We start from the raw sequence: 25,064 nt of genomic DNA on the forward strand, positions 1-25,064 counted from the left end.
GTTCAAGAATGGCATTTCTGCTTGTTACCTCCCTAGCTCTCTCCTCAGGGTTGACTGTCTAGGCATGTAAAAGGAGTAAGTCCTTACTCATGCTTTGCAAGGCACTTGCCCTTGAACAGTATATAATGATAGGACATGTAAAACAGAGACTTAAGTACAGAGAAGCAGAATTGACAGAAATCTTAGCATATGTTTCTGGATCAGGCAACAAATGAATGAGAATAGGAACCTTCCTCAAAGAAGAAGAATTCCAGGTGCAGGTTAAGCTAGCTTCTTTTACAAAATAAATATTTGGGGAGGCAAGTATTAAGTGGTACCTCATCCTTTTAGCACTTGATTGTAAGAGAAACAAGCCAAATTGTAGGCTTCCTTATATAATACAATATCAAGATCTATAGCTCATATATTTAGTTAGAACACCTGATACTAACTCAGCTTGTTTATAGAAGTTCATCCTAGAGGAATAGGCACAAACCATGGTTAAGCTGCTTGGTTTAATTTTTTTAGCACTTGGAAAAAAAATGTACAGTAGTTTGAATACTTAGTCTTTGCAAACCTCCACTGAGGTCAAAGATATCATTCATACGTACAAAATTAGTTTACAAATTTTTTGGCAAGTTCATCTTAGTAACCCGTTTTATCCTATTGCCATTGTCCCAACCATTGAAAAAGTTTACAATAATTTACATAGAAATATTTTCAAAGTGCTTAAGAATAGTGATTGTTCTCTGGGATATTTACAGATGGCCTATACAATGTATGTACAGGTGGTATACGCTATAGCACAAGTTTCATTGCTGGAATATGGCTTTCTAGGGAAAGTGCATATTTGGCCAGAGGTGGCAATACTGTCTAGAAATTCAAGGGTTACAGATACTTTTGGTAACCACATCCAAAGCTGAAGTAGAATGTGGACAGGACTATTTACAAAAGTAATATAAAAATGATTAAGTATACAAGCTTGATCCACGCAAAGATATTTCGATGTTCTTCCAAACTGGAGGAAGAAAGAGGCTTCAGCTGCTGGCTCGGTTACCATTCCGAAGTGGGTTATTACTGGTTTAGACCTCAAAGGTCACAACTTGTCTCAGAAGTCAAGCTAGATCATCGTCTGTGCTTACAACGGATATCTGTGGAAGAGAAAAAGCATGGAATGTGTCTGGTGATTCCCTCACTGGTAGCAACTTCTGTCTCTAAAATGAACCTTGCTTTTGTGTTGGTCATTCAGAGACCAAAGGTGCATAGAAGGAAGCCAGATCCCAAACAGTATTGAGTTGCATCACTAATGCATTTTAACTTGAATTCAACTCTATCTACTTGGTAGAGAGAGAAAACAGTGTGACTAATTCTGCCTGTTCTACTTAATGATTTTAGAACCTGGAGAAAAATGTGAAAAGACACACGTGTGCCGTGAACTGACCACACTCTTGTTTCACCAGAGCTTGAGGGAGTGCTCAGCACTTGTTCTGTTCAGAGTTCTGTAAGTGAAGGCCAAATACTCCATGTGAGTTTCAACTGAAGAACAAGTGACTGACTCTACTGTTGAAAGGAAAGCTAGCTCTAAGAGGTGCAATAGGTCATTTTCAAGTATTTGGTCATTTTGGCTAAATGAATCTTGCTCAATACACTGACTTTAAGTCAACCCCCCTATATATGATATGCTAATTTACTTTTAAGTATCCAGCAGGCAACTGATGGAACAGTTCAGAAAGGAGATACTTGGCTCATGCTAATGTTTACATGTAGTTTCTATAACCCAAAATATCTCAAATTGTATAGTGATGTCGTTAATTGACTTGTCATTCTGTTTGGGGCAGATACTTGTCAACTGACTTACTTAAGTTCTAACAGCCTAGACTGTCTAATCTCCAGGTAGTAGATGAAGCATTTGGTGGGTCCATGATTCTAATGGCTCTTTCTAGCCCAGGCAGCCATAGCTTGAGTTGTGGTCTCCTTTCCAAAAAGTCCTACTGCGAGTCATGGTACATAAAGACACAAAGCTAACTTACTGCTGGGTACGTGTGTCCAACAGAAGCACTGTGTCTACCAATGTCTATTGACAGGTCCTCTTCAGTGGTCTTCAAGTACACAGGATTGTCAAAGTTCATGCTTTTCATGTTCTTGTGTTGCCAATTCCGCCACATCAAGTAGCCACCTACTGCTGCCATTGCTAAGAGCACTGAAAAAAAGTTAGAAGGTGACTAAACAAGGTCTAGTTTCAAAACATACAAAAAAGATCATGCTAAAGAATCCATGATAATCCAAGCTTTTAATTAATAAAAGCTTCATGTTTTAGGAATCTGGGATGACTAGAAGTTAGAATATAAATGGGCTGGGAGCTTAAAACAAGTTCAGACCAGAGGTTGTGTTATTCTATAGACTCTGGCGCTCAGCTCAGCACATCCATCTGGGCAAATGTAGAGTCCTGGGACCCTCCCCAGGCTGACTGAATTCGAATTGCAGAAGCTTCTGGAGGGCTCTTCAAGGGGTCCTCCTGGTTTGTTAGCCAAGCTTGGAATCCCATAATTTAGGATAAAGAGGCCATTTGGCATAGTGCTTTAGAATTCACATGCCCTAGAATAGCTTTAGAGGGTTTGAAAATTCTTAACTGTTTTTAGTTTACCCTCTACAAGTTCTATAACTCCTCAAGAAATCATTTTAGCATTTGTGTAGCTCCTCTGTATGAAGTGTTGTACATATTTCGAAGGGGAACAGAACAGTACTCTTCACTGGAAAGGACTTATTATGAAAGGGGATAAAGCCAGACGAACAGCTCTGAAGTAGAAAGCAGTAAGCACCCTTCATCACTGCCGGTCGCTGTGCTAAGGATACCACTGTACAGAAGGCTGTGGACTCTGAAATCAGTGTGCCGGGCTGGTGAGGGGAGCAAGGGTAATTCAGTGTCACGAGTGCTATGACAGTACAAGGGGCCATGGGAAGGGCATCTCTAGATGAACTAGAAATACCCATCGGGTATTTAAGAAGTTCCTTGGATCCAGATATGTGGGGAATCTACTTACAGAGGGGAAGGATGGCCCAGGCAGCAGAAGTCCCTTTTGGGGGAACACTGACCTCCGATACTGCTGTGGTCACATTGATCTCTACAGGGGAATAAAAGGAATCAGTTTAGAAGGATCTGAATTCAGACTTAGAAATTCAACCACCTGGTAGAGAGCCTCATGCCCTTTTGCACCCATCACTGATGTTCAATATCTACTACAATCGTGTACCAAGAATAACCGGTCTAGAAGTATTTGTGAGTCTCATGCTATAAGAGCCATTTCACTAACAGCTGTCTCAGAGAAATCTTAATGAGTCAGGTCAGGCTAAGGGTTGCAGGTTCTAAGTCTTTGGAGTTTAAATATAGGTTACCAATTAGGGGCAGAACGAGTAGTTAAAGGCTGCTTTAATGATTTAAGGAACAGGTAGGTACAAAGAGTGTGGCTGTTAGCTGAGATGAACAGTTTGCAGAACGGAACCCAATACCTCCAGGAGCTAGTCCAATAGTTGGTGACATTTCTGTTGTGTTGGTATCTTTTGTCTCACTGTAAGTCACAGTAGTTGCAGTACCTGAATTATAAAACCAAGAACCAGGTCAATGCCAAGGTTCCAGAGTGGCTAGCCATTTAGCCCAGACAAGTCATGCGATGGGTTATTTGAACGCTGTGGGAAATTGACAAACCACTGCCAAACCAAGTTGCAGGGTGGGTGTGCCATAACCAAGGGAAACAGCAAAACCAGAGAGACACTGGGGTCTTCGGGCAGAATCGCAAGCATCTGTAATTGGACAATTCAAAAGGACCGACGGCCTCACTTAAGGACCCCTCTAAGCAAAGTCCCAGGCTCCTGGAAGCTGCAAGAAATGTTCTCAAAACCAGACCACCAGGCATACCAGTCTTCCTGCCTAATTGTCTGATAACTGCTTTCTCAGTAAACGGAGCTAGTCCCCGTAGGGACTCAGTATCACGCTAATAAAAACCTCACAATATGAGATCCTTGCTCACAACCTGCGGGTTTAATTTGCCAGTTAATCAAAAGCTAAGAACAGGAGACTAAAATGCATGTTTCATTTAAGTAGGAGTTTAAGATAATGTCACCCAAGAAGTTTTCCTGTAACCACGGCCAGAAGGTTTCCTGTAACCACGGCCTTTTTTTGTTTTTGTTTTTTTTTTTTTGTCTGCGATGGGTCTTCCTGCTCTCTAGTTGCGGTGAGCGGGGGCCGCTCTTTGTTGCAGTGCGCGGGCTTCTTATTGCAGTGGCTTCTCTTGTTGTGGAGCACGGGCTCTAGGCACGCAGGCTTCAGTAGTTGCGGCATGCGGGCTCAGTACTTGTGGCTCGTGGGCTCTAGAGCCCAGGCTCAGTAGTTGTGGCACACGGGCTTAGTTGCTCCGTGGCATGTGGGATCTTCCCAGACCAGGGATTGAACCCATGTCCCCCTGCATTGGCAGGCAGATTCTTAACAACTGAGCCACCAGGGAAGTCCCCCAAGGCCTTTTTTAAGCCTAATTTCAGGCCTCTTTCTTTGGAGGAAAATGTTAAGACTTTGTTTAATTATCTGCAAGTTGGCTGGCTCAGTGCTGTAATTGGTATAAATCAGCATAGTCACCTATAGACTCATCTAATGTTGAAATGAGTTAGTCCTGAAGTAGTGATGTGAACTCCTGGCATGCAACAGTAGCAGATATGTTCTCCAATCTATTCCAAGAGTGAGTTAAAACAGAATTCTTAAAATCCAGGCTAGTTTGTGTAGCTAGTGTTTTACTCTAAAGCCTGTTGTATGTCCTGCTTGTGTTTGAAAAGTAAAAAGCCTTACTTTGGCACTCTCGGCCATTGTCCTCTAGATTGTATCCATTGGGACAGGAACAGGTATATTTTGGAGAGTGGTCATTAATCTGTGGGGCTGGCAGGCAGAGGTATTCACATCCTCCATTCTCCATGTCTTCTTCGCACCAATTTTTACCTGTTCAGAAAGAAAAGTCCTTTAAAATGGGTCTTCCAGTGCCTGCTATACATAAAGCTTGGTTCTAGATGCTGAAGACATGACTCCTTGTCTCCAAGGAGTCTAAACTTGTATACTCTGTCAAATCCTAAAGTTAAACCAATACCAGTGAAGGATAAATTTAAGGGTACAGGCAGCATGCTCTAAGGACAGCAAAGAGCCAGAGAAACTTCTTGGAAGTAGGACAAGAGTTATGCCATAAACAGATGGGTGGTGAGGGAAGAGGTGGGGAAAGGAGATGGGTGACCAGACCTGGCCTCACTATTGGTCCAAAGCTTACAAACTGGCTAGTCTGAGGCTCAGAGGAAGGAGAGAAGCATGCTCTGTGGCTTTGCCTCACTCCCACAAATCGGAAGGAACCCAGCTATGGGGAGGTTTAAGGGTTTCATTTGGGTAGAACCAGTCAAGTATTCTGAGCAGGAGACCATAGTGTTTGAGGAAGCACACAATTCCATATAAGACGTGCCATGGTGGGGAGGGAGGAAAAGGCTGTGGCATAAAAGCTACTTTGGAGGCTAGTGCAACAGTCCTAGCAAGAAGGAATGAATGCCAAGGAGATATGGAAGGGACTGAAATAAAAGACGGAACATGGATGGTTGGGAGGGCAGCTAAGAGATGAAATTCTCAAGCTCTTTGACTTGCAAGTCAGAATAAAATATACTGAGCACCAGGTTTGAGGGAGGGTCCAGGAGGGGAAAGTTCCATTGTAGAGCAAGCTGAGTTGCTAGGGAGCTACAGATACCCAGGGGCACTGTGTCATGCTGCTACCCTGAAAGTAGCCACGAGGGGCTCTGCTTCCCCACAGTACCTGATGGCTGTACAAGTGCATGATAGACGATGATGTCTTGGGCATCGTTAAGGTTGTTAACTAGAGTGGCCAGCTCCGATCCAGTGAATTTATTGGCGCCATAGACGGCTTCATTTTCCCCATCTATCCAGTAGACACGATCCTAAAACAGAACCCCCATATTAGTATGTACGTGTAGGATTAACATGAGTCAGTCTCTAAGGTCATTATTATTTACTGGCAATGTAATGGACCAAGTTTATTTAAAGCTGGTCTGGGACATCGGATGTAAAACTCTAAGAGAAGCATGAGTTCAAGTTTCTTAAAATGCTATGAGGAATCAGTATGTCATTTGTCCCAGGTTTTAGGTGAAAGCAGTTTCTCAAGTCATGCCCCTCTGTCCTTCCCTCCTTCCCCTTTTCTTTCTCCCCAAGGTGCTACAGTAACTCAGAGGTATACACTTAGATGTGAGACACATGTCTTACCTCAAATATTGTGAGTGCGAGGGGATGAGCTAGGAATTCCAGAGACTTTAGGACTATCCTGCGATCTTGGCCATTCAAGTCCACACTGGATAACATGTGCAATTTGGAATCCAGCCAATAGAGGCGGCCTTTTATGAGGTCTGGGTAGGAGAAGAATGGCCACTGTATAAGAAGTCAGTACTGCTCCGCTTCCATTTAAAATAGCTAAGGAATCCAATACTCTACGTTCACGGTTCCTTCTCCAGCAGGGGTTGTTAACAGGGTCCCACCAACCTTGTGAAGCAGCATGCAGAATCTGTACCCCCATTCATTTGGGGGGACTCAAGGGGTACCTGAGATTGTCAAAGTAACTGACTTAAGAAGTGTTAGTGACATTACAGAAGTATTAATAGAGGTGAGCATTTTGTTGTTCTCCCCTTAGGAGCCAGAAGAAAACCATTATGAGCCTGCAATTCAGGAAATGCTAGGGCACCTAGGCCAGGAGTATGTAGGATGAGAGTTCACAAGGCCCAAGATTCACCTAATTCCTGTCACATGTTAGCTCCAAATGGATAGAAAAGCTAGTCATTATGGAGCATGTCATCTGTTAAGTCCACCATTCCACTTGTACTGTTCGGTTCCTCTCATCCTAAGTCCCTGCTAAAGAAGGCACCATGGGAGTTGTCTGCTGTAGTCCAGAATTAACTATGGAGATGAGTTAAAACCCTGCAGACAGTCGAATTGTGGTCGAGGAAGGAAGAACATACATACCAAGTGTAATTCCGTTAGGCCACTGAATGTCTGCTGTCACCAGCGCCCGTCTATCAAATCCATTCATTCCTGCTTTTTCGATTTTAGCTGGTTCACCCCAGTCTGACCAGTAAACAAAGCTGGGAAGAATTAAATTAGAAATAAGCCTTGGTGGTTTAGAAGGAATAAAGTTGCAGCTTGAAACAGACATTTTCAAAGAGTGAGCAGAAAACTCTAGGGTACAAATTGTGCCACTTAAGGGTCTCAATTACGTTCTGGGTAAACAGAAGTTAACACTGAATCTACAAGCTCATTACTAACTATATTAAACTATATAAGTCTGATATTTAAATTTCAGCCCAAAGTCACAGGTTATATATTTCCTGTATAAAAGGCCAATTCTTTCAGTGGAGTAAAAGATGAATATCTGTTAAGTTTTACAGTAGGGGTGGGCTGACTGTGTTCTAGTGAGGCTTCATGGGGGCCAATTGTGATTACTACAGCCTTAGTCAAATACCCTTTTTTTTAATTATTAATTTTTATTTGAGTATAGTTGCCTTACAATGTTGTGTTAGTTTCTGCTATACCGCAAAGTGAATCAGCTATGTGTATACATATATCCCCTCTTTTTTGGATTTCCTTCCCATTTAGGTCACCACAGAGCACTGAGTAGAGTTCCCTGTGCTATTCAGTAGGTTCTCCTTAGTTATCTATTTTATACATAGTAGTGTATATATGTCAATCCCAATCTCCCAATTCATCTCACCCCCTTTTCCCCCTTTGGTATCCATATGTTTGTTCTCTACATCTGTGTCTCTATTTCTGCTTTGCAAATAAGTTCATCTGTACCATTTTTCTAGATTCCACATATAAGTGATATTATATGATATTTGTTTTTCTCTTTCTGGCTTACTTCACTCTGTATGACAGTCACTAGGTCCATCCACGTCTCTGCAAATGGCACTATTTCATTCCTTTTTATGGCTGAGTAATATTCCATTGTGTATATGTACCACATCTTCTTTATAGTCAAATTCCTAACAGCTGCTTTTCTATATTATTTAGGGGCAATTTGGGGGAAGTCCTCAGTGAAATGTTTCTAGAGAGGTCTGTTTATTTCCATTGGACTTTCAGACAACTTGCATATTTAGATGAAAGCCTAGAGGTAATGTGGTTACCAAAATCCTTACAACTCATGCTACTACTTAGGTTGGATCATCCAGAGCTGACCTGATAAAGTGTTCAGACAGAAATTACAAATCATTTGCATAGTGACACAAACTTATCTATGAAAGAGAAACAGACTCACGGACATACAGAACAGACTTGTGGTTGCCAAGGAGAAGTGGGGGTGAGGGAAGGATAGATTGGGAGTTTGGGGTTATCAGATGTAAACTATTACACATAGAATGGATAAACAACAAGGTCCTACTGTATAGCATAGGGAACTATATTCAATATCCTGTGATAAACCATAATGGAAAAGAATATAAAAAAGAATGTATATATGTATAACTGAATCACTTTGCTGTGCAGCAGAAATTAACACAACATTGTAAATCAACTATACTTCAATTTAAAAAAGTCACTTGCATAGAAGCTGGGTGGGCATAAGGGTTTAGATACAGCTTTTGGTGTACCTCAAATCAGAAATGTTGTTTCACTAATGTGAACCAGCAGTCATCTGCTCAGGGAGGGCCTGTCGTATAGATGAGGCCATTCCCGGGTTGCTCAACCGTGGCACCACTGACATCTTGGACTGGATGATTCTTTGTTTTGGGGAGTTGCTAAGTCTTGGGATTTAAGTACTGCTTTAGGCATGAGGAAAGCTCCTGACCTATGCAGATAGCATCCGAAAGGTTACATGATGAAAAACACAGAATACAAACCCAGACAACGGGTCCACAGCTATGGAGGCAGGCTCTCGCAAGTCAGACTTAAACAGGAACTTCCTCTTGGTTCCATCTAGGGTAGCTACTGAAATAGTCTTAGAAGCCGCATCAGTCCAGTAGATGGTCTTGTACACCCAATCAACAGCAATGGCTGCAGGATTATAGACATTGTCGATCATTTTAACATGTCTACCAACCTTGTCATCAATTGAGGCACTGAAACAGAATAGGTCACAAGAAATTTAAGAGTTTGACACCATCGGAGCCCGGAGAATGGGCTTTCTGCTCACAAAATGGTCAACAACTTTGTTCGGAAAGAACTCTAGTAAACCCCATAGCTCAGCTCGCCACTCTAATTATGTAACCATGCTGCTTACTGATTCTAAACAATACTGTAGATTATCTCGTTGTTGGTCTGTACTCTACATGTAAGAACACCACACTTCTAAGTGAAGCTATTTGTTTCAGTAACCATCACCTGAGTTTCTATAGTTGCCGTTAAGAAAAAGCTATCACTACCATTTCTATTTGTAGCAACTATGAACGGTTCTCAACTAACTGGAGAGAAAGGGGGGGAAATTGGAAAAATTAAGATGTTGTCTGTTATAATCTTATAGTTGTAGCCATCTTTTATTTTATAGGCGATTGTTTCTAATGAGGAACTGACAGTAATTTAATAAAGAATCAGTGTTTAGAATTATTATTCCCAACTAGTTAGATGCTAGATTGGAGCAAGACACAAGAGAAATTCCTCCACACCTTCCCAAAGGCCAGTGACAATGACTTAGGCGAAGATGCCAAGAACTGAAAGTTACCTGAAGATGGCCTTTTGGCTTAGATCAGCCCAGAATAGTTTCTGAGCAGCAATGTCAGCATCGAGAGCCACAGTGTTTCTTAGCTGTTCAACTAGTTGGATATATTCTTTCCTCTCCAAGCCAATCTTCCTGATGTCTCGTCTATTAGTGAAGATCAGACTTGGCTCTTTGCCTGCAAGACAGGAGTCAGGTTAATTTAGTTTTGCTGTAAGAAGGCAACATCCTTCCAAGTCCCCTCCTCCCAACAGAGGAGCACTTAAAAAGTGAGGGCACTGCTGAACGCCTCAGGAGTACACTTGCTGAAGTCCATGCCCTGGGACCTGCAAGCACTTCAGCACTTCCTACGGTTTAAGAAGACAGCCCCGGAGTCACAGCATTCAATAAGAGGGCGGCTGATGATAAGTTACTTATTTGAATTATGTGAATTGCACTCAAGTTCTGGAAGCAGCGAGTAAGCAGATATTCAAGGTACCATATGCAAAAGGAACTGACCAAGGCGGGAGTCTGGGGCAACAATTTGCTATTTAACCTATGATATCGCACTGTGAGTTTAGTATCATTGCTCTCAAGTACTTTTTAAATTTTATATTTCGTTTGACTGTTGTAGTCACTGGCTGTACCTTTCATAATCATGTACTCATAAAGGCACCAGAGCAACACCAGTTCAAGTCCATTTACCTACTGCCTTGCACACGCCAGTGGCAAGATCCATTTGATAGCCACGACTACATTCACACTTGTAACCGCCTTTTAAGTTGATACAAATTTGACTGCAGATTCCTGGATTTTGGCATTCGTCAATATCTAGGAGGGAAATTAGAATTAGTCTTGCTGTTCCTAGATAACCTACGGAGATCTACTGACCTTTCCCATCACCCCCGGGGCTTGGGCTCTGTTCTTCGACTCACCTCCACAGGTTTTCCTATCTATCAGTTCAAACCCGGCTGCACAGTCACATTCGTAGCCTATAACTAGGTCTTTGCAGATATGGGAGCATCCGCCATTATTAACCAAGCATTCATTTACATCTGAAATCAAAAGGTAGTAGAGTAACTCAACACTCAAATGGATATTTGTCCTATTAACATTTAAGATCCAGGCTGTTTGAGATAACTTGTCTAGATAGTCTGGTCAAGCCCATGATTTTTCTAAGATCTAATAATCCGTCTTATAGATATGCATCTCAGCGTGTATTGGGGGAAAAGTAAACCCGATCTCCTTGGCATGTTACCAGTTAGTTAAGCAGTATTTAGTCAAGTTTCTCTATTGCTGATTGGTTCTCTTGAAGGGGGTGAAACTAGGAACTACTTTGTCACTACTTCTAAGTCATAAAATTTCACTTTTAAGCCCAACAATTGAACCTAGTTCATTAAAGTAGTTTACCCAGGCATTAGGCAGGCTCCAAACCGCATTAGCTCTGCCGGGTCTAATTCACCTTCCCACATCTGTCCTCAAGCAACCCCTTCACTTACGACATTCTTTCAGGGGCTCATCACTCCAGTCCCTGCAGTCCTGCTCCTGGTTACACACTTTACTGATATCTACGCATTCCCCGCTTCTGCACTTGAATTTCCCAGGGCCCAAGCACTGATTGACTACAAAGAGAAACACAGAAGAGAGATGCCATTCGTGGGTCTGATCAGAGCAGTCCTTTGACTAACAACCCACAACTAGGGACCCTTACCATTTTTGCAGTTGACTTCATCAGAACCATCGACACAGTCTCGGATGCCATTACACTGCCTGCTGCCGTGGATGCAGCTACCATCCTCGCACTCAAACTGGTCAGGCTGGCAGGTTCGGGAAGCTACACCGGGAGGGAACGGCAGGGGGTGAAGCCAGCCAAAGCGTCTCTGGTTGATACATGGGAGAGAACTGAATGTGCCATACTGATAAGGAAAGCTACTTACGGCAGTTGACCTCATCGCTGCCATCCTTGCAATCAGGATCCCCGTCACATCGCCACTTCTTGTGGATGCACTCGCCAGAGCCGCACTGGATCTCGCTGGCTGGGCACTTGGTGTGGATCACTGGCTGGCGGCCACACTGCTCGAGGGACTCATCTGACTGGTCTGAGCAGTCTGCATCGTCATCGCACACCCAGCTGATGGGGATGCAGGAGGAGGTGCTGCACTGGAACTCGTGGGCCCCGCAGGTGGGTGGGGTGCAGTCAAGCTCGTCGCTGCCGTCGCTACAGTCATCCTGGCCATTGCACACGAAATTCCTGGAGATGCAGCGGCCACTGGAGCAAGTGAACTCATCAGGGCTGCACGTTATGTTGCCTATTGAGAGAGAGGATGCCCCACTGAAAATGCATCCAGACCTGTCCTTTCAAGCATCTTGTCCCAAAGTCTAACATGCCGATCATGCATCATGAATCCCAGCTTTCTTGCCTAACTTAAAAGCTAAAGTCAGATTATATCAATAGGCAGTTCTCAGAATACTAGGAAACAGTCTTACCATGTAAAAGATGCTAGGACATTTGAATAAGAAGAGAAACGTAGGACCGAGAAAAGAGTTGAAGACTAGAAATTAATTTGAGATGAGATGCATCTTAAAGGGACAGTGATGAATAACTTAAACTGTCACAAAAGACTTCATTGGGGAAGGCAGACATGAGTTATCTTTAAATGGATATACTGCTCATCAGGCCAGGTCACATATCATGAGCTGAGATTATCATGCATCAGGTATATAAGCAAACATTCATTCATAATAAGCATATGACACCATCACCAAAAAGTAGCCCCCATGTACTATAACACCATACACGGTTCCTTCTCTTTTGGTCCTTCCAACCAGGATCAGGAATGACAGGTCTTCAATACTTTCAAGTTTTAGAAAGTCACTTTTGGGGCTAGAACTGCAATCTAGCAGCCAGGTGCAATAATAACGATAAGCGAGTCAGACTAGCCAGTTTGTACTTTGACTCAAATTCCTGCCAGATTAATTAAGGTCAAAAATTGGTGGTAATTGGGGTGGAGACCACGACTCTCTTGGGAAGCAAAGTCTGGATTTAAGAGGGAAACACATGGCAGTGCCACAGCTTGCCAATCCATAAATCTCAGTTCTAGGATTAAATGCCAAAACTCATTGGACTAGGTGCAGTGGTAATGACCTCAGGAGGTGACTTTTATGCGCAAGACTGGTGTTTCAACTACAAGTACCCTCAGCTCGTTGTACACTTACTGCATCAAGAGGCCTGTGCTTGTCAGTCTCAGGAGGCCCTATAAAAAGGGCGGTAGCTTGAAAGAACGTTCAATGCAATGTTTGTTTAACCTAGAGATTTTCCCAGGGCCTCACCTTTAACATTGAGCATTTTATTACATATTTTCCAAGAGCAGAAACATGAAAGGCTAGGAAACAGAGTTCGCTTTTACAGGCAGGAACTGTGATAGGAGACAAAGGTACCACCAGTTGGGTAGAGTTATCTTTGGGTATTTGCCAGCAAGATGTTAATTCCTACTTCTGTGCCAGTTTAACTTTTGGAAAGGTTAAAAGAAAAGCTAGTTTGGGGGCTGAGAAATGCTTGTGTGAGACTCAAGTAGTTTACTCCACTAAGCAGATCCAATTTTCGACCTAGGGATGTGTTTGCTGGCCTTAGTCCCTTTCTAGCTTGATTGAGCCGAAGTGAGGAAGGCCCATGAGTTACTGTCGTGGCTGAGACAAGAGTTCACACAACTGCGGCTTTACTGAGCTACTTCTACATGGAAGTGCCTTGGATGACTTACCTTCTTATTTCTATTTGCCTAGAAGAAACACCCAAGCAAGCAATGGTCAGTTACCATGCGAACTTCTCTCAGAGTTTGAGGGCACTTAGGAAGGACAAGTAGTAGAGCAGAGAGTGAAGTCATTAAAAGGCAAGTCAAGTCAACTGCACCTTCATGCCCACCCTTCTTTGAGCAAAAGGGTCTTTGGGATAAGCCACTCAACACTGATCTTCTTACCACAGTTTTCTTCATCTTCTCCACTGTCACAATCATTTTCACCATCACATCTCCAGGACACTGGGATACACTGAGTGGAACGGGCGCCACAGCTGATTTCATTTATGCGGCATGTTCTCATATCTGTTGATGATATACAGTCTCAAAAGAGCCTCCAAACTCACGAGGGCAAAGCTGCTGCTCCTGTGCTGCCTGGAAGTGGTGACATCTGTAACTCAGTGGCCGGGCACACGGGTGAAATTCGACTTACTAGCTGAAGCCTGGGCAGATCCTTCGACAGCTCCATGGCTTGGGAGCCATGCCAACCTAGGCTACCTGGCAGTCCACCAGAGAGCCTTGACCGTGCTACTCCGTCAAGGTTCCGCGGTGTGCGCAGTCCTGGCTTTTGTTTTACTTGGCGTGGTTATGTTCATTGGCTGGCCTGCTCCTTGACCATTATTTATCTGCTGGGTATCAAGTGACAGACCAGATACTGGCAACCTAATCCCAACTTCATTAAAAGCCAGATGGTCTATCACCTATAAAGTCTTCCTTTGCCTGGATTCCTTCACAGGCCTCCTTCACAACCTCCTTTCCACTGACATCTTGCAAAGTAGGGATACCCCCTTATTCTTGACTTTATGGGGTCATCCCCCACTAAAAACTTGGGCTGAATCTTTATGGAACCTGTCCTCACCTATGGTAACTCACCTCCCTTGGCCAATGCTCATATAACTTCCCTTACATCTTGCCTGGAAAACTGAAATTAACACACATCTCTTCCTTTCTGCTTGATTCCAGACCTAAACTTTGTTCATGTTAGACGTCCACTTTTAGTGCTTTAACAGGCCTCTACTGCCTTAGAAGGAACACCGAGACTTTCTTCACCAGGACATGCAAATGATTCTAATTTAACGGTCCCAAATCATCTTCCTCTATGATCTCATAGACTTTTTCCTGAATATCAGCCTAAGGACACACACGTATTTGCATACCTATGAAGTTTCTCTTATTTAAGAACAAGCTGTAAGCTCCCTACTTTAATAACTTTATGTTACATGTTTCTTAAAAATTGCTCTATCATCCTATTTCTAGTCACCTTACCCCTTCAGTAATGGATTTTTTTTTTTTCACAACATGAGAAGCTGTGCATCTAAAAGCTTATACTTGGCCCACGGGGGGACCCTCACATCTTGACTTAGCTTCCAGGACCAGAGTACCATCCACTCAGAGTCATTATCATCAAACATTTGAAATCTATGCACCTAGTCAAGGAGTTCTTGAATCTTCTGGCTTCAGTCTTAAATGTTCAATAGTGAAGCTACCCAAGAGAACGTCAGTCTTGTTAGACTAGGAAGAACATTCTTTATGTTTTTAAAGATTGGCTGTTAATGAATGATTTGACTGACCTTGGAGTCAACTGGCCTAACTTTAAGGGAGGCCAAGGAAAACTAACCAAGGTTTAGATTATACAATACTTAGAGCTATGAGACATGGAACAGCTTGGAAAAGTTCAAGTCCAAAGCAAGTCACACTCACGGCACTGCTCTGGGCTTTCATCAGAACCATCTTCACAGTCGGGATCCCCATCACACTGCCATCGGTTGGGAACACACTGGCCATTGTTGCACACAAAGTCAGACTCGGCACATGTCTTCTTCACTACGAAAGGTGATTTGCAGGGTTAAAGTTGAAGTCACTCACCCAAGAGCCCTACATTCCCACTGGGGGTACAACTGCATTTTGATATGTTTTACTCTAAAAAATAAATCTGAGTCAGTTAGCACTCAACTGCCAATATCCAGGAGAATCTTAGAAAAATCTTCGTTTTTTTCCCCCTTTTTCCCCAGAGGAGGAAGGTGATCATTTGAGAGACTTAGAGGACACTGACGTCAAGGGATCCCTTATAATGAACTTCTTGCCTGCTTGCTAACATTGAGATTAAGTAATAATTTTGTTCTTTTCATGCATTTCTTCCAAGTCATTCAAGTTTCACAGTCAAACGACTGGATCATGGTATAACTGTTCTAGCAGCATCTTGTAACAACACATGGGTTTAGTGCAGAGGCAGAAGACCCAGCTCCAGTACTGAATACTGTCACCCCTATAGGTCTACTGGGGCAGAGGAACCCACTGGGTAAGAAATAGAGAAAGCTCAAACCTGAGTATAAGAGAGGTTGTATTTAGCACCCGAAGGGTGGGCTCACATCAACCAGCTAAAAGTCACTGAGCCTGCTATGGAAGCTGCCAGCACCCGTAACTGACTACCAGAGTTAAATAGCCTAAGACAAGGTATCAGTTCTGCTACTAATTCTTACTAGGGCAGCCTTTTCTCCTTAATTAGGGTGATCATGCGATCTGTTGTCCAAATTGACGCAATCTCAGTAGAAGGGGGACAGTGTTAATTTTCCCGGGAAGATAAGCGTTGACCAGGACTGTGCTAAGCAAAGCAGGCAGCTTGGTCAACCTACCTGTGAGGAAGTCGGGGAGTAAGAAGGGGCTTGACAAGGAGCCACGTCGGGTATTCTAGGGTCATCCTTCTCAGATTATATTCTTCTTTGCCCGTGTGCCTATCCTTTCTACTTGAATCTCCAGTTTAAAACATTCTTCTCTAACGAATATTCTGTAATGGGAAATCAGCTAAAAGCCAACAATTTGCTGAAAAGATGAAAGGGACCACCTCAAGTCAGGGGTTTAAGCCAGGTACAGCACTCAGAGTTCAGAGTGTAGTAAACCAGACAGCCGCTCTGGGTTAGCCTCAGATATTGTTAATGGGGAGACACTGATTATAGTCAATTTCTAGAACTCAAGATGGGATGATCAATGATGATGATCTGAAAAGGATTATTTATCTCCTCAAATTGTGTAGCCAAGGGAACATGAAAGGCCATATGACTTTTTAGATTCATACCTGCTTCTAAAATCACTGAAATACTCAAACACCAGTGTTAACAGTTTAAGTGATATCCAAGGCCCATCTTCTCCTGAGCATGCAGGAAGGTGCCAGAGGGTCTCAGAGTCAGTTATTGTAATTCACCCTGTGATACTCTTCAGAAGTTGCAAAAGAGAGAGTATGGAATGGTTGTAAAGAGACCTCATGAATTTAAGAAGTATAAGATGTTACAGGGATAGAAAAGACTGGTTATACTACAAAGTGAACAAGATACACAGGGTCAGATAGATTGCTAGGGTTCCTCTCTTTCCATTCTGAGCCCAGACTGGGAGGGTAAAGATAGGCTGTTTGAACTGGGCCTTGAGAGATGGATAGAAGTTTAGATGTGCCACAGGGGAAGAGAACTACCAGTTCCATTCTTGGGGTATCCAAGTTACTGATGTATCAGTTCAGCCTAACGCTTGTAGAAGAATGAGTTACTAGGACTGATAGAACATGGCTTGCAGAATCCAAGCTGAAGTTGACTAAATATGCTAGTTGACATGCTTGAAAGAAAAGGCCCTGCTGAAATTGTAACCAAGTTCAACATCAAGAGGTTGGACAGGAAAAATAGGAATTGGCTTTGGAAGTTTTAAGTAATTGTGTAGCTTTTCCCTTCCATGGAGGAACATCTCAAAATAAGCATTCAGAACTTCCCCGACAAAAGCTCCCACTTTCCTTCTCTACCTTCATATCTGAAAGGCAGAGACGAATTCTGGCCAAGAATATATTTACTTTTTCCCACTTTGCATGATCTTGATTGTAGGTACATCTACCTCCTTACCTCTTCCAAACCTTCCTGTTACGTGGCTAGAATTGATTTATGCAGAGACTATTTTAGGAAAAGCCAGTGATGACCCCTACAATGACTCAGGTTAGTTTCTACTGAGGTAGTCAAATGGTAAAGTAAGACTTCACACCATGGAGAGAATAATTACTCTCTAAAAAAAAAAACAAACAAAAAAAAAACAAATGGGTTTTGCCAAATGTAGTTTAGCACAGAAGAATGGCTACTTACACCAAGAGAACAGTGGATAAAAGTGAGGTCCTTTAGTGAGAAAATTAGTGAGAGAATTATATCACACAGGTAACCCAGAAAGAGCATGGAACTCAATATCTTGTAGAATAGATTAAAATCTTAGTGTTAGAATGCAAATGATATAAATGTGTCACACTGGAGAACTATTCTTGGTCCTGAGACTGGAGATAAGCTGCTTTTCTGATATTGCAGCATGGGTTTACTCTGCTTCCAAATGAGCTGCTAATTTACATATTGGCATGCAGACATCCATGATACTGCTCTGAGAGCTCAAGCACAGGACTGTCTGCCAGTATGTTTATACTATAGCATTTTAGTAATGATGCATGAAGAAGTAGGTAAGGGCATAACAAGATGGCAGTTGATGAAATCTACATTTAGCTTCTATTTTTCTTCTGGATTTTTAGTTTGTATAGTGGACATCTTTATGTCACGTCTTTTAAAAGGCAAATGACAATGTTATCACAGACATTCATGAACAACCTTATTTCAAGAGTTTTACAACACAGAACAAAGGGATCATAAAGCAAACTTCAGCGTGTATTCGAGGTACCTAAATGCCCTCTTGACATGTAGTTCTCAGCTGTCCTGGCTTAATGAGAGGTTACGTAGGTTGCAAAAACAGGCATTTCTCATAATGATCTTTTAATAGATGCTGATCAATGGGTATGATGGCGTATCCCTATTTTCTTGGGGGAGAGAATGTCTTTCATCTTGCCTAGTGCTTTAAAATCAGCATCTCGGTAGACAGGGAATTAAAAAAAGAATCCTTATCTGATCTTTGATCTGGGCTGGCTTATAGTTTGTATACCAGGAGTTAATTAATTCCTGAAACTGCAGGGGATTTCTTACTGTCCACGGCTTGCTTTTTGGGGATTGGAACCATTTGAGAATTAAAAAAAGAAAGTCTGTTCTAAGCAATCTTCTGTCTGTCTCTATTCCTGGTCCTCCCTTCCTTCCTCTAGCTTCCTATACCCAAATTTTGTCTGATCTAAGATCAACCGGGTCTATCATTTGAAAGGAACTCCACTGTATCTTCAAAATTCCATACTCAAGTCGCTAACTTGACATCAAACACTCAATCATATCCCTCCAGACCAGGAAGTATAGAATCTTTGGACTCGAGTTCAAAGCAGTCCTTAGGAGTGGATTCTATTTTTCAGAATCTCGATACATCTGTAGAAACTAAGATATAATATCATCATCTTTCAATACAATGCGTAAGTCCTAGTGAGGTGGCAGGTGAGACTGTCCAGCTCTTTACTCACCACAGTTCTTTTCGTCACTGCCATCAGCACAGTCTTCGTCCCCATCGCATTTCCACAGCAGCGTAATACAGCGGCCATTTGTGCACTGGAATTGGGAGGGTTCACATTTGGCTTTTCTTCCTAAAATCAGGAGGGAACACTTAGCTAAGCTGGGACACAAGGCTGGTAAGTTAGAGATGCTAGTTACCTGAAACCCATGGATAGGAGTCCTCTTGGAGGGACAGCTGCAGACTCAGAGGCTATAACACTGTAGGGGCCAGAGCTGGATGGGCCTTGGGGCAGTGACTGACAGTAACTGGGTTCTTAGCTGGGCACACACCATCTGGATAAGACTAGATTCCCCAGCCTCTCTTGCAGGAGGCATAGCCATGGGACTAAGTTCCGGCTAATGGAATGTAAGCAGAAATGGTGTGTACAACTTCTGGGAAATACCCTCAAAGGCACAGGGAATCCAGTTTCCTTAATTTTATTCCTTTCTGGTTCCTGAAAACTAGGCACGGTGGCTGGAATAGTAATCTTGGGTCAATGGAGCCAGACCAAGATAGAAGGAATGTAGATTGCCCAGAGACTGCAGGTGGCAGGGCAGGGGATTCACCCGTGGACTCATTTCTCCCATTCCTTTAACTCATTTGTGTCGTTATAATCATGCAGCCAAATCCTAATCTTTTTTTTGTGTGTGGTACGCGGGCCTCTCACTGTTGTGGCCTCTCCCGTTGTGGAGCACAGGCTCCGGACGCGCAGGCTCAGCGGCCATGGCTCACGGGCCTAGCCGCTCCGGGGCATGTGGGATCTTTCCAGACCGGGGCACGAACCCGTGTCCCCTGCATCGGCAGGTGGACTCTCAACCACTGCGCCACCAGGGAAGCCCCCAAATCCTAATCTTTTAATGGCATTTCTTGTCCGCATTCTATACTGTTACTCATCAATGATGCTTCTATTACGAGCAAAGTAAAGGATATTTAGAAAAGGCGTGAGGTTTAATACATGGTTCCTCATCTCAGAATTTGAGGTCTAATTGGAAAAAGACATGTTTACAAAATGACTCCAAGATAAGATAAAAAGCACGAAGAAGGTACAGTTAAGAGGTGAAGGGAGATCATTTTTTTAATTTAGTTTTTATTTTATATTATAGTTGAGTTACAATGTGTTAGTTTCAGGTGTACAGCAAAGTGATTCAGCTATACATATATATATCTCCATTCTTTTTCAGATTCTTTTCCCGATTCTTTTCCCACATAGGTTATTACAGAATATTGAGTAGAGTTCCCTGTGCTATACAGTGGGTCCTTGTTGATTATCTATTTTATACCTACTAGTGTGTATATGTTAATCCCAAACTCCTAATTTATCCCTCCCCCCACCTGCACCTTTCCCCTTTGGTAACCATATGTTTATTTTTGAAGTCTGTGAGTCTGTTTCTGTTTTGTAAATAAGTTCATTTGTATCACTTTTTTAGATTCCACATATAAGTGACATCATATGATATTTGTCTTTCTCTGTCTAGCTTACTTCACTTAGTATGATAATCTCTAGGTCCATCCATGTTGCTGCAAATGGCATTATTACATTCATTTTATGGCTGAATAATATTCCATTGTATATATGTACCACATCTTTATCCATTCCTCTGTCGATGGACATTTAGGTTGCTTCCATGTCCTGGCTATTGTATACAGTGCTGCAATGAACATTGGGGTGCATGTATCTTTCTGAGTTATAGTTTCCTCCGGTATGTGCCCAGGAGTGGGATTGCTGGATCATATGGTAGATCTGGTTTTATTTTTTTTAAGGAATAGCCATACTGTTCTCCATAGTGGCTGTACCAATCTACATTCCCACCAACAGTGTAGGAGGGTTCCCTTTTCTCCACACCCAAAAGGAGGTCATTTTTAACTTAGTGATGTGAGAAAAACAAAGCAAGGTGGGAGCCACAGACCTGGATTCTATTTTTCTTAAACTCAGTTTTCCTATGCTCAGTGTATGAATATAATTCACATAATGGCATGAATGAATACTTGGAAGTAGGGCACTTAGTTTTTTTTGCCTGGAATGGGACAGCTGACATTCAGGTGTTTCCTATCATTAGCAGGTCTATCCTTCTGGAGGATGTAACTTCTTCGAGATAAAAGGCGAAGATCTGGTTGCTTACAGCAAATACACTGCAAATATTCGAGAAAAACAGTGGAGCAATATAGTTCATGCAGATTCCTTAGGGGGGTCTTCCCAGCAGAAAGCCTTGCGACTTCCTGTACCTTTCAGCATCTGCAGCTGTGGCATGTGGGCATAAGAACAGATGCTACAGTGACAAGCACAGACTGGAACTCTTGTGTCATGTACACAATGCTCTAGTTGGCATCCGTACTATCAGCTACTCCCCACTGTCTGGGAACATTCTATACTTTGTGGCTAATTCCCAGGGAGATTAAAATTTGGTCCTTTTACCATATGGGTGTGTGGTTACTTAGGTACTAAATGTACTCATTTAAAAACTATATGTACCACTCTGCCCGCAAGAGTGTAGTTAAGCTAGGACCCAGATACAAAGCAGGATGAATCAATGGCACTTCCTATCTGTGGTTCATTTTTTATTTTATTTTATTTTTTATAATTATTATTAGTTTTTTGGCCACACCACGTGGCTTGCAGGATCTTAGTTCCCCGACCAGGGACTGAACCCAGCCTCCAGCAGTGAAAGTGCTGAGTCCTAAATCATTGGACCACCAGGAAATCCACCCACATGCCCCACCCCCACCCCTGGCAGTTTAAAAAATTTACCATGTTAACCATTTTTATTTATTTATTTATTTGGTCGTGCTGCGTGGCTTGAGGGATGTTCCCCAACCAGGGATTGAACCCGGGCCATGGCAGTGAAAGCCTGGAATCCTAACCACTAGGCCACCAGGGAACTCCTCTTCCTACCTGTATTTCATACTATTCATCCAATCCACAAATATTTTATTGGGCACAGAAGGGGGAACAAGGAGAGGGTAGAGGCTGTCAGGAAGCATCGCACGCTAGCTTTTATACCGCGAAACCAAGTATGAAGTGCCTGGCTGCCTCTCACCCTCCCCCTTTTATCACTGGAGTCTCGAGATAGTCTTAATATTCTCAATGCTGGGGCTATCTGTTCCAGGGCCCACTGGCTGTAGTTCTTTATCCCCACGACCTCTGACTGTTGTAGGAGTGGTAAGAATTAGAGTACTTTACTTGGAAAGTAAAAAAAGAACAATTTATGATAGTCAGAGAACAGAAATATACATATACTTGGAAAGAAAAGTCAGGTTGCAATTAGAATACCTTTTTACAAGGTGTTAGTTACCAAAGGTTTTAGCTGTTTGGTCAAAATGAGACAAAAACATCGATGTTGATATCTATGCTGTCAAAAAGGTAACCATATAATCCGACTTGGACAGGGACTTAAAAGTAGGCGTCAGATGATGGTTTTCCACTTGGGGTTAGGTTACCTGGCAGATCTCTTTAACAATGAGCCTTGATTGTAACTACAGATTTTATAGACACTCAAGCTGGCCTGGGATTAAATATGGGCGAACAATAGCCTAAGGCTGGTGTTTAGTCCACTATCACCTTAAGGAAGCTCTCTGAATGGAACTGTAACATACAGGCAATCAACAGTAATAAATGCTGGGTTAAAATCCCAGTAATGCTGCTTTAAGAGTCGCTGTTGAGTGGGCTCAGGACAGACACAGGCATTTCCTTAGTGTTTATTCCAATATCTCAAGACAAAAAGGAGTTTAATTTCTACCTCTTATCTCAGACGTTTCCACTTCGCCCAAGCTTCTGCCCGAGGGTCATAAAGCTGTGTTTTTACCATGACACACACGGCTCTCCATTAAGAAAGGAGAACAATGGCGTTAGGACTGGAGTAGCTGCTAACCAACCATCCCTGCTTCTTTAAAAGAGGAGAGTGGTGGGAGTGGGGGTGGGTAAAGCTAGCTGGCTTTATAAAGGGTTCTTTCTTTAAAGAGAAGAGAAGAAAGATCCTAAGCTCTATGGCCGCGCCTCGGTTTCTTAAGTTTCCTAAGCACCTTGTTTTGAAAGATTGCTCCTGGGTAGAAGGGACTCCCTGGTTCTGTTTAATTCCCTGCATCGTGCAAAGCAGGGAGAGCTCAGCCACCTGATTGCAGCATGGTGAGTTTTGTGCCCAAGTTTCAGGAAGATTCTCCCTTTACACCTGTGGTGCCTACCTGGGAATGCTGCCGTACAGAGCTCCAAAAGAATCGAAAACACCAGACGAGTTAAGCTTTAGGTTTGCAAAGCTTTGGGGGATTACAGGATTGTAGGCCTGTAGTCTATTTCCATCCATGACAGTTAAGTCTCAAGTTCAGCATCATACTTTCATAAAGAGAACAGGGTGAGCTTGAAATGATCGACACCCAAGGTCCTTTCAGTGCTTAGGCTAAGCTAAAGCCAATGATGCCTCAAAAAATAAATTACAAGTAGAAGCACTCGGCATCCTACAACCCAGGGTCTATCTGCTTAGAGAGGTGAAAAGTCGGAGTCAATGTGATTTTTAGTGGGTTCCTCAAAGTCACAGGGTTCACAGGAATGCCTTGGCAGCATCGGGGTGGCTGCAGTCAGGGGTAAGGCTATGACAGCAGGGAACCTGGGTATTCCGCCTCTGTTTCAACCAGCGTTTCTTTTCAACATTGGAGTTCTGTGTAAGAATTTGAAAAGGGTTCCATAACTTTAAGAAATCAAATGGTTGGACTAGATCTGAGTTTCCTTTCAGCTCTAATACTTAGGATGAATACCCCTACCCCTTTGGGCCAGGGGGTTGGAAGTCACTTGTACCTAGTCGCCTACACGGCTATTTACACTTGTAACGAAAGACTGAATGCCCAGAAGAGTTGAAGATTTCCTCACTAATTCTGCGCTTACACAGTTGATATCAGACTCTGCAAACTTATTTCAAGGCGCCCATGTCCCAGGAGCCTTCCTTACCTAAATAGTTAACGCTGCTACCCAGACATGTTGGCAGTTCACTGGCTCCAAGCCACTCAGGGGTTTTAATGCATTTAGAAGTCAGCCTGCCGTTGTTGTCTAATTGTCCCTGCAAGGGTTAACATGGAAGAACAGTACGTAAGCTTCGGTTAAAAAAAAAACAAAAACTGCATAGATCTTACAGTAAATACCAAGCCTTCCAAGTGGGCTACGAAGTTCCCTGTAGGGCTCTGAGTGGCACCTTTGCAGGAGTGCTCCAGAAGGGATGCCCACAGTAAGGAGATGTTTCTGCGTGTCAGGCTCAGACGTGAACTTCAGCCTGCACAGAGGGGCTGCGGCTGCCATGCTGCTGGGACTAGCAAGGCCAAGTGTTCACATCTTTCACAGCCCTCCCATTTGCTCGAGTGTACGGGTGTTATCATCTCCTGGAATTTTCTTCAGTCCATTTGTTTTGGCACTTCTGGGTCTGCCAAGGGCATTTATTTTTAGTCCAGCTCGTTCCTGCCGCTTGCCACTTGAACGCCAATCTTTCTATTCATAGGCTAAAACTCCTTTTAGGACAAGCAGCTTTTCAAGTCAGCAAAGAAGTTTTGCTACAAGGGAAGAAGGTTAGTAAGAGGAACCGAGGAAGAGGGACTGAGCTGTATTCGGGCCTTACAGACAGCTTCTGAAGCCTTGTGAGAACCAGGCGGGGGCCAACGAAAAACTGGGAAATACTTGGGTTAATCCTTCTGATTCACTCAATCCTACGGTTCAATTGTCAGTTTTCCCGTTTACGTCAGAGTGAGATGATCTTGAGAATCATGGATAAATAACTTAATTTTTATTCTTAGCCAAACACTGTTCTAAGACCTCAGTCTCTTAATTGAGTTAATTCTCAATCCTACACAGTCAGCGTTACTGTTCCCCTTTTACATACCAGGGAACCTGTTCGGGGAAGGGAGGACAGTATTTGCCCAAGATCACCTGGGGCAGAACTAGGATTTGAACTCAGGCAGTCTGGCTCCAGATACCATGTGATTGAGCACGCATACCAACTAGAGCACTTGACTCAGGACCACTTCCTTCCAGAATATTCTGCTGACTTGTGATGTGGGTAGTAGTGTCAGTTTAAATTAATCCAGAATTAGGTACTATCACTTGTCAGGATGTCACTGTCCTAACAGAGCCTTATTGTTGAGATAGAGCCTACCCTCCCGTCCCCATTTTGATTTTTAAAAAACGCTGCCT

General features: G+C 42.9%; 1 protein-coding gene across 4 annotated transcripts in view; it reads right to left on the reverse strand.

Annotated features, from left to right (window-relative positions):
* Positions 1-1,094: 1,094 nt before the first annotated feature.
* The window catches only part of VLDLR (very low density lipoprotein receptor), a gene marked incomplete at both ends in the record, with an annotated part of 30,504 nt that continues 6,534 nt past the window's right edge, over positions 1,095-25,064 (reverse strand). The window contains 18 exons of one of the 4 annotated variants that reach the window (XM_079706309.1): positions 1,095-1,130; positions 2,010-2,179; positions 3,021-3,101; positions 3,487-3,570; positions 4,814-4,960; positions 5,808-5,949; positions 6,272-6,411; positions 7,022-7,140; positions 8,890-9,108; positions 9,708-9,879; positions 10,386-10,511; positions 10,616-10,735; positions 11,180-11,302; positions 11,392-11,514; positions 11,618-11,989; positions 13,655-13,777; positions 15,173-15,295; positions 18,873-18,992. In XM_079706309.1, the coding sequence (XP_079562435.1) occupies positions 1,095-1,130; positions 2,010-2,179; positions 3,021-3,101; positions 3,487-3,570; positions 4,814-4,960; positions 5,808-5,949; positions 6,272-6,411; positions 7,022-7,140; positions 8,890-9,108; positions 9,708-9,879; positions 10,386-10,511; positions 10,616-10,735; positions 11,180-11,302; positions 11,392-11,514; positions 11,618-11,989; positions 13,655-13,777; positions 15,173-15,295; positions 18,873-18,992 (2,540 nt within the window). The remainder of the gene's footprint in view (positions 1,131-2,009; positions 2,180-3,020; positions 3,102-3,486; positions 3,571-4,813; positions 4,961-5,807; positions 5,950-6,271; positions 6,412-7,021; positions 7,141-8,889; positions 9,109-9,707; positions 9,880-10,385; positions 10,512-10,615; positions 10,736-11,179; positions 11,303-11,391; positions 11,515-11,617; positions 11,990-13,654; positions 13,778-15,172; positions 15,296-18,872; positions 18,993-25,064) is intronic. The other 3 variants (XM_079706311.1, XM_079706310.1, XM_079706312.1) reach the window with 3 other exon arrangements.

The sequence above is a fragment of the Hyperoodon ampullatus genome, assembly GCF_949752795.1.
Source record: "Hyperoodon ampullatus genome assembly, chromosome: 6".
NCBI classification, from domain to species: Eukaryota; Metazoa; Chordata; class Mammalia; order Artiodactyla; family Ziphiidae; genus Hyperoodon; species Hyperoodon ampullatus.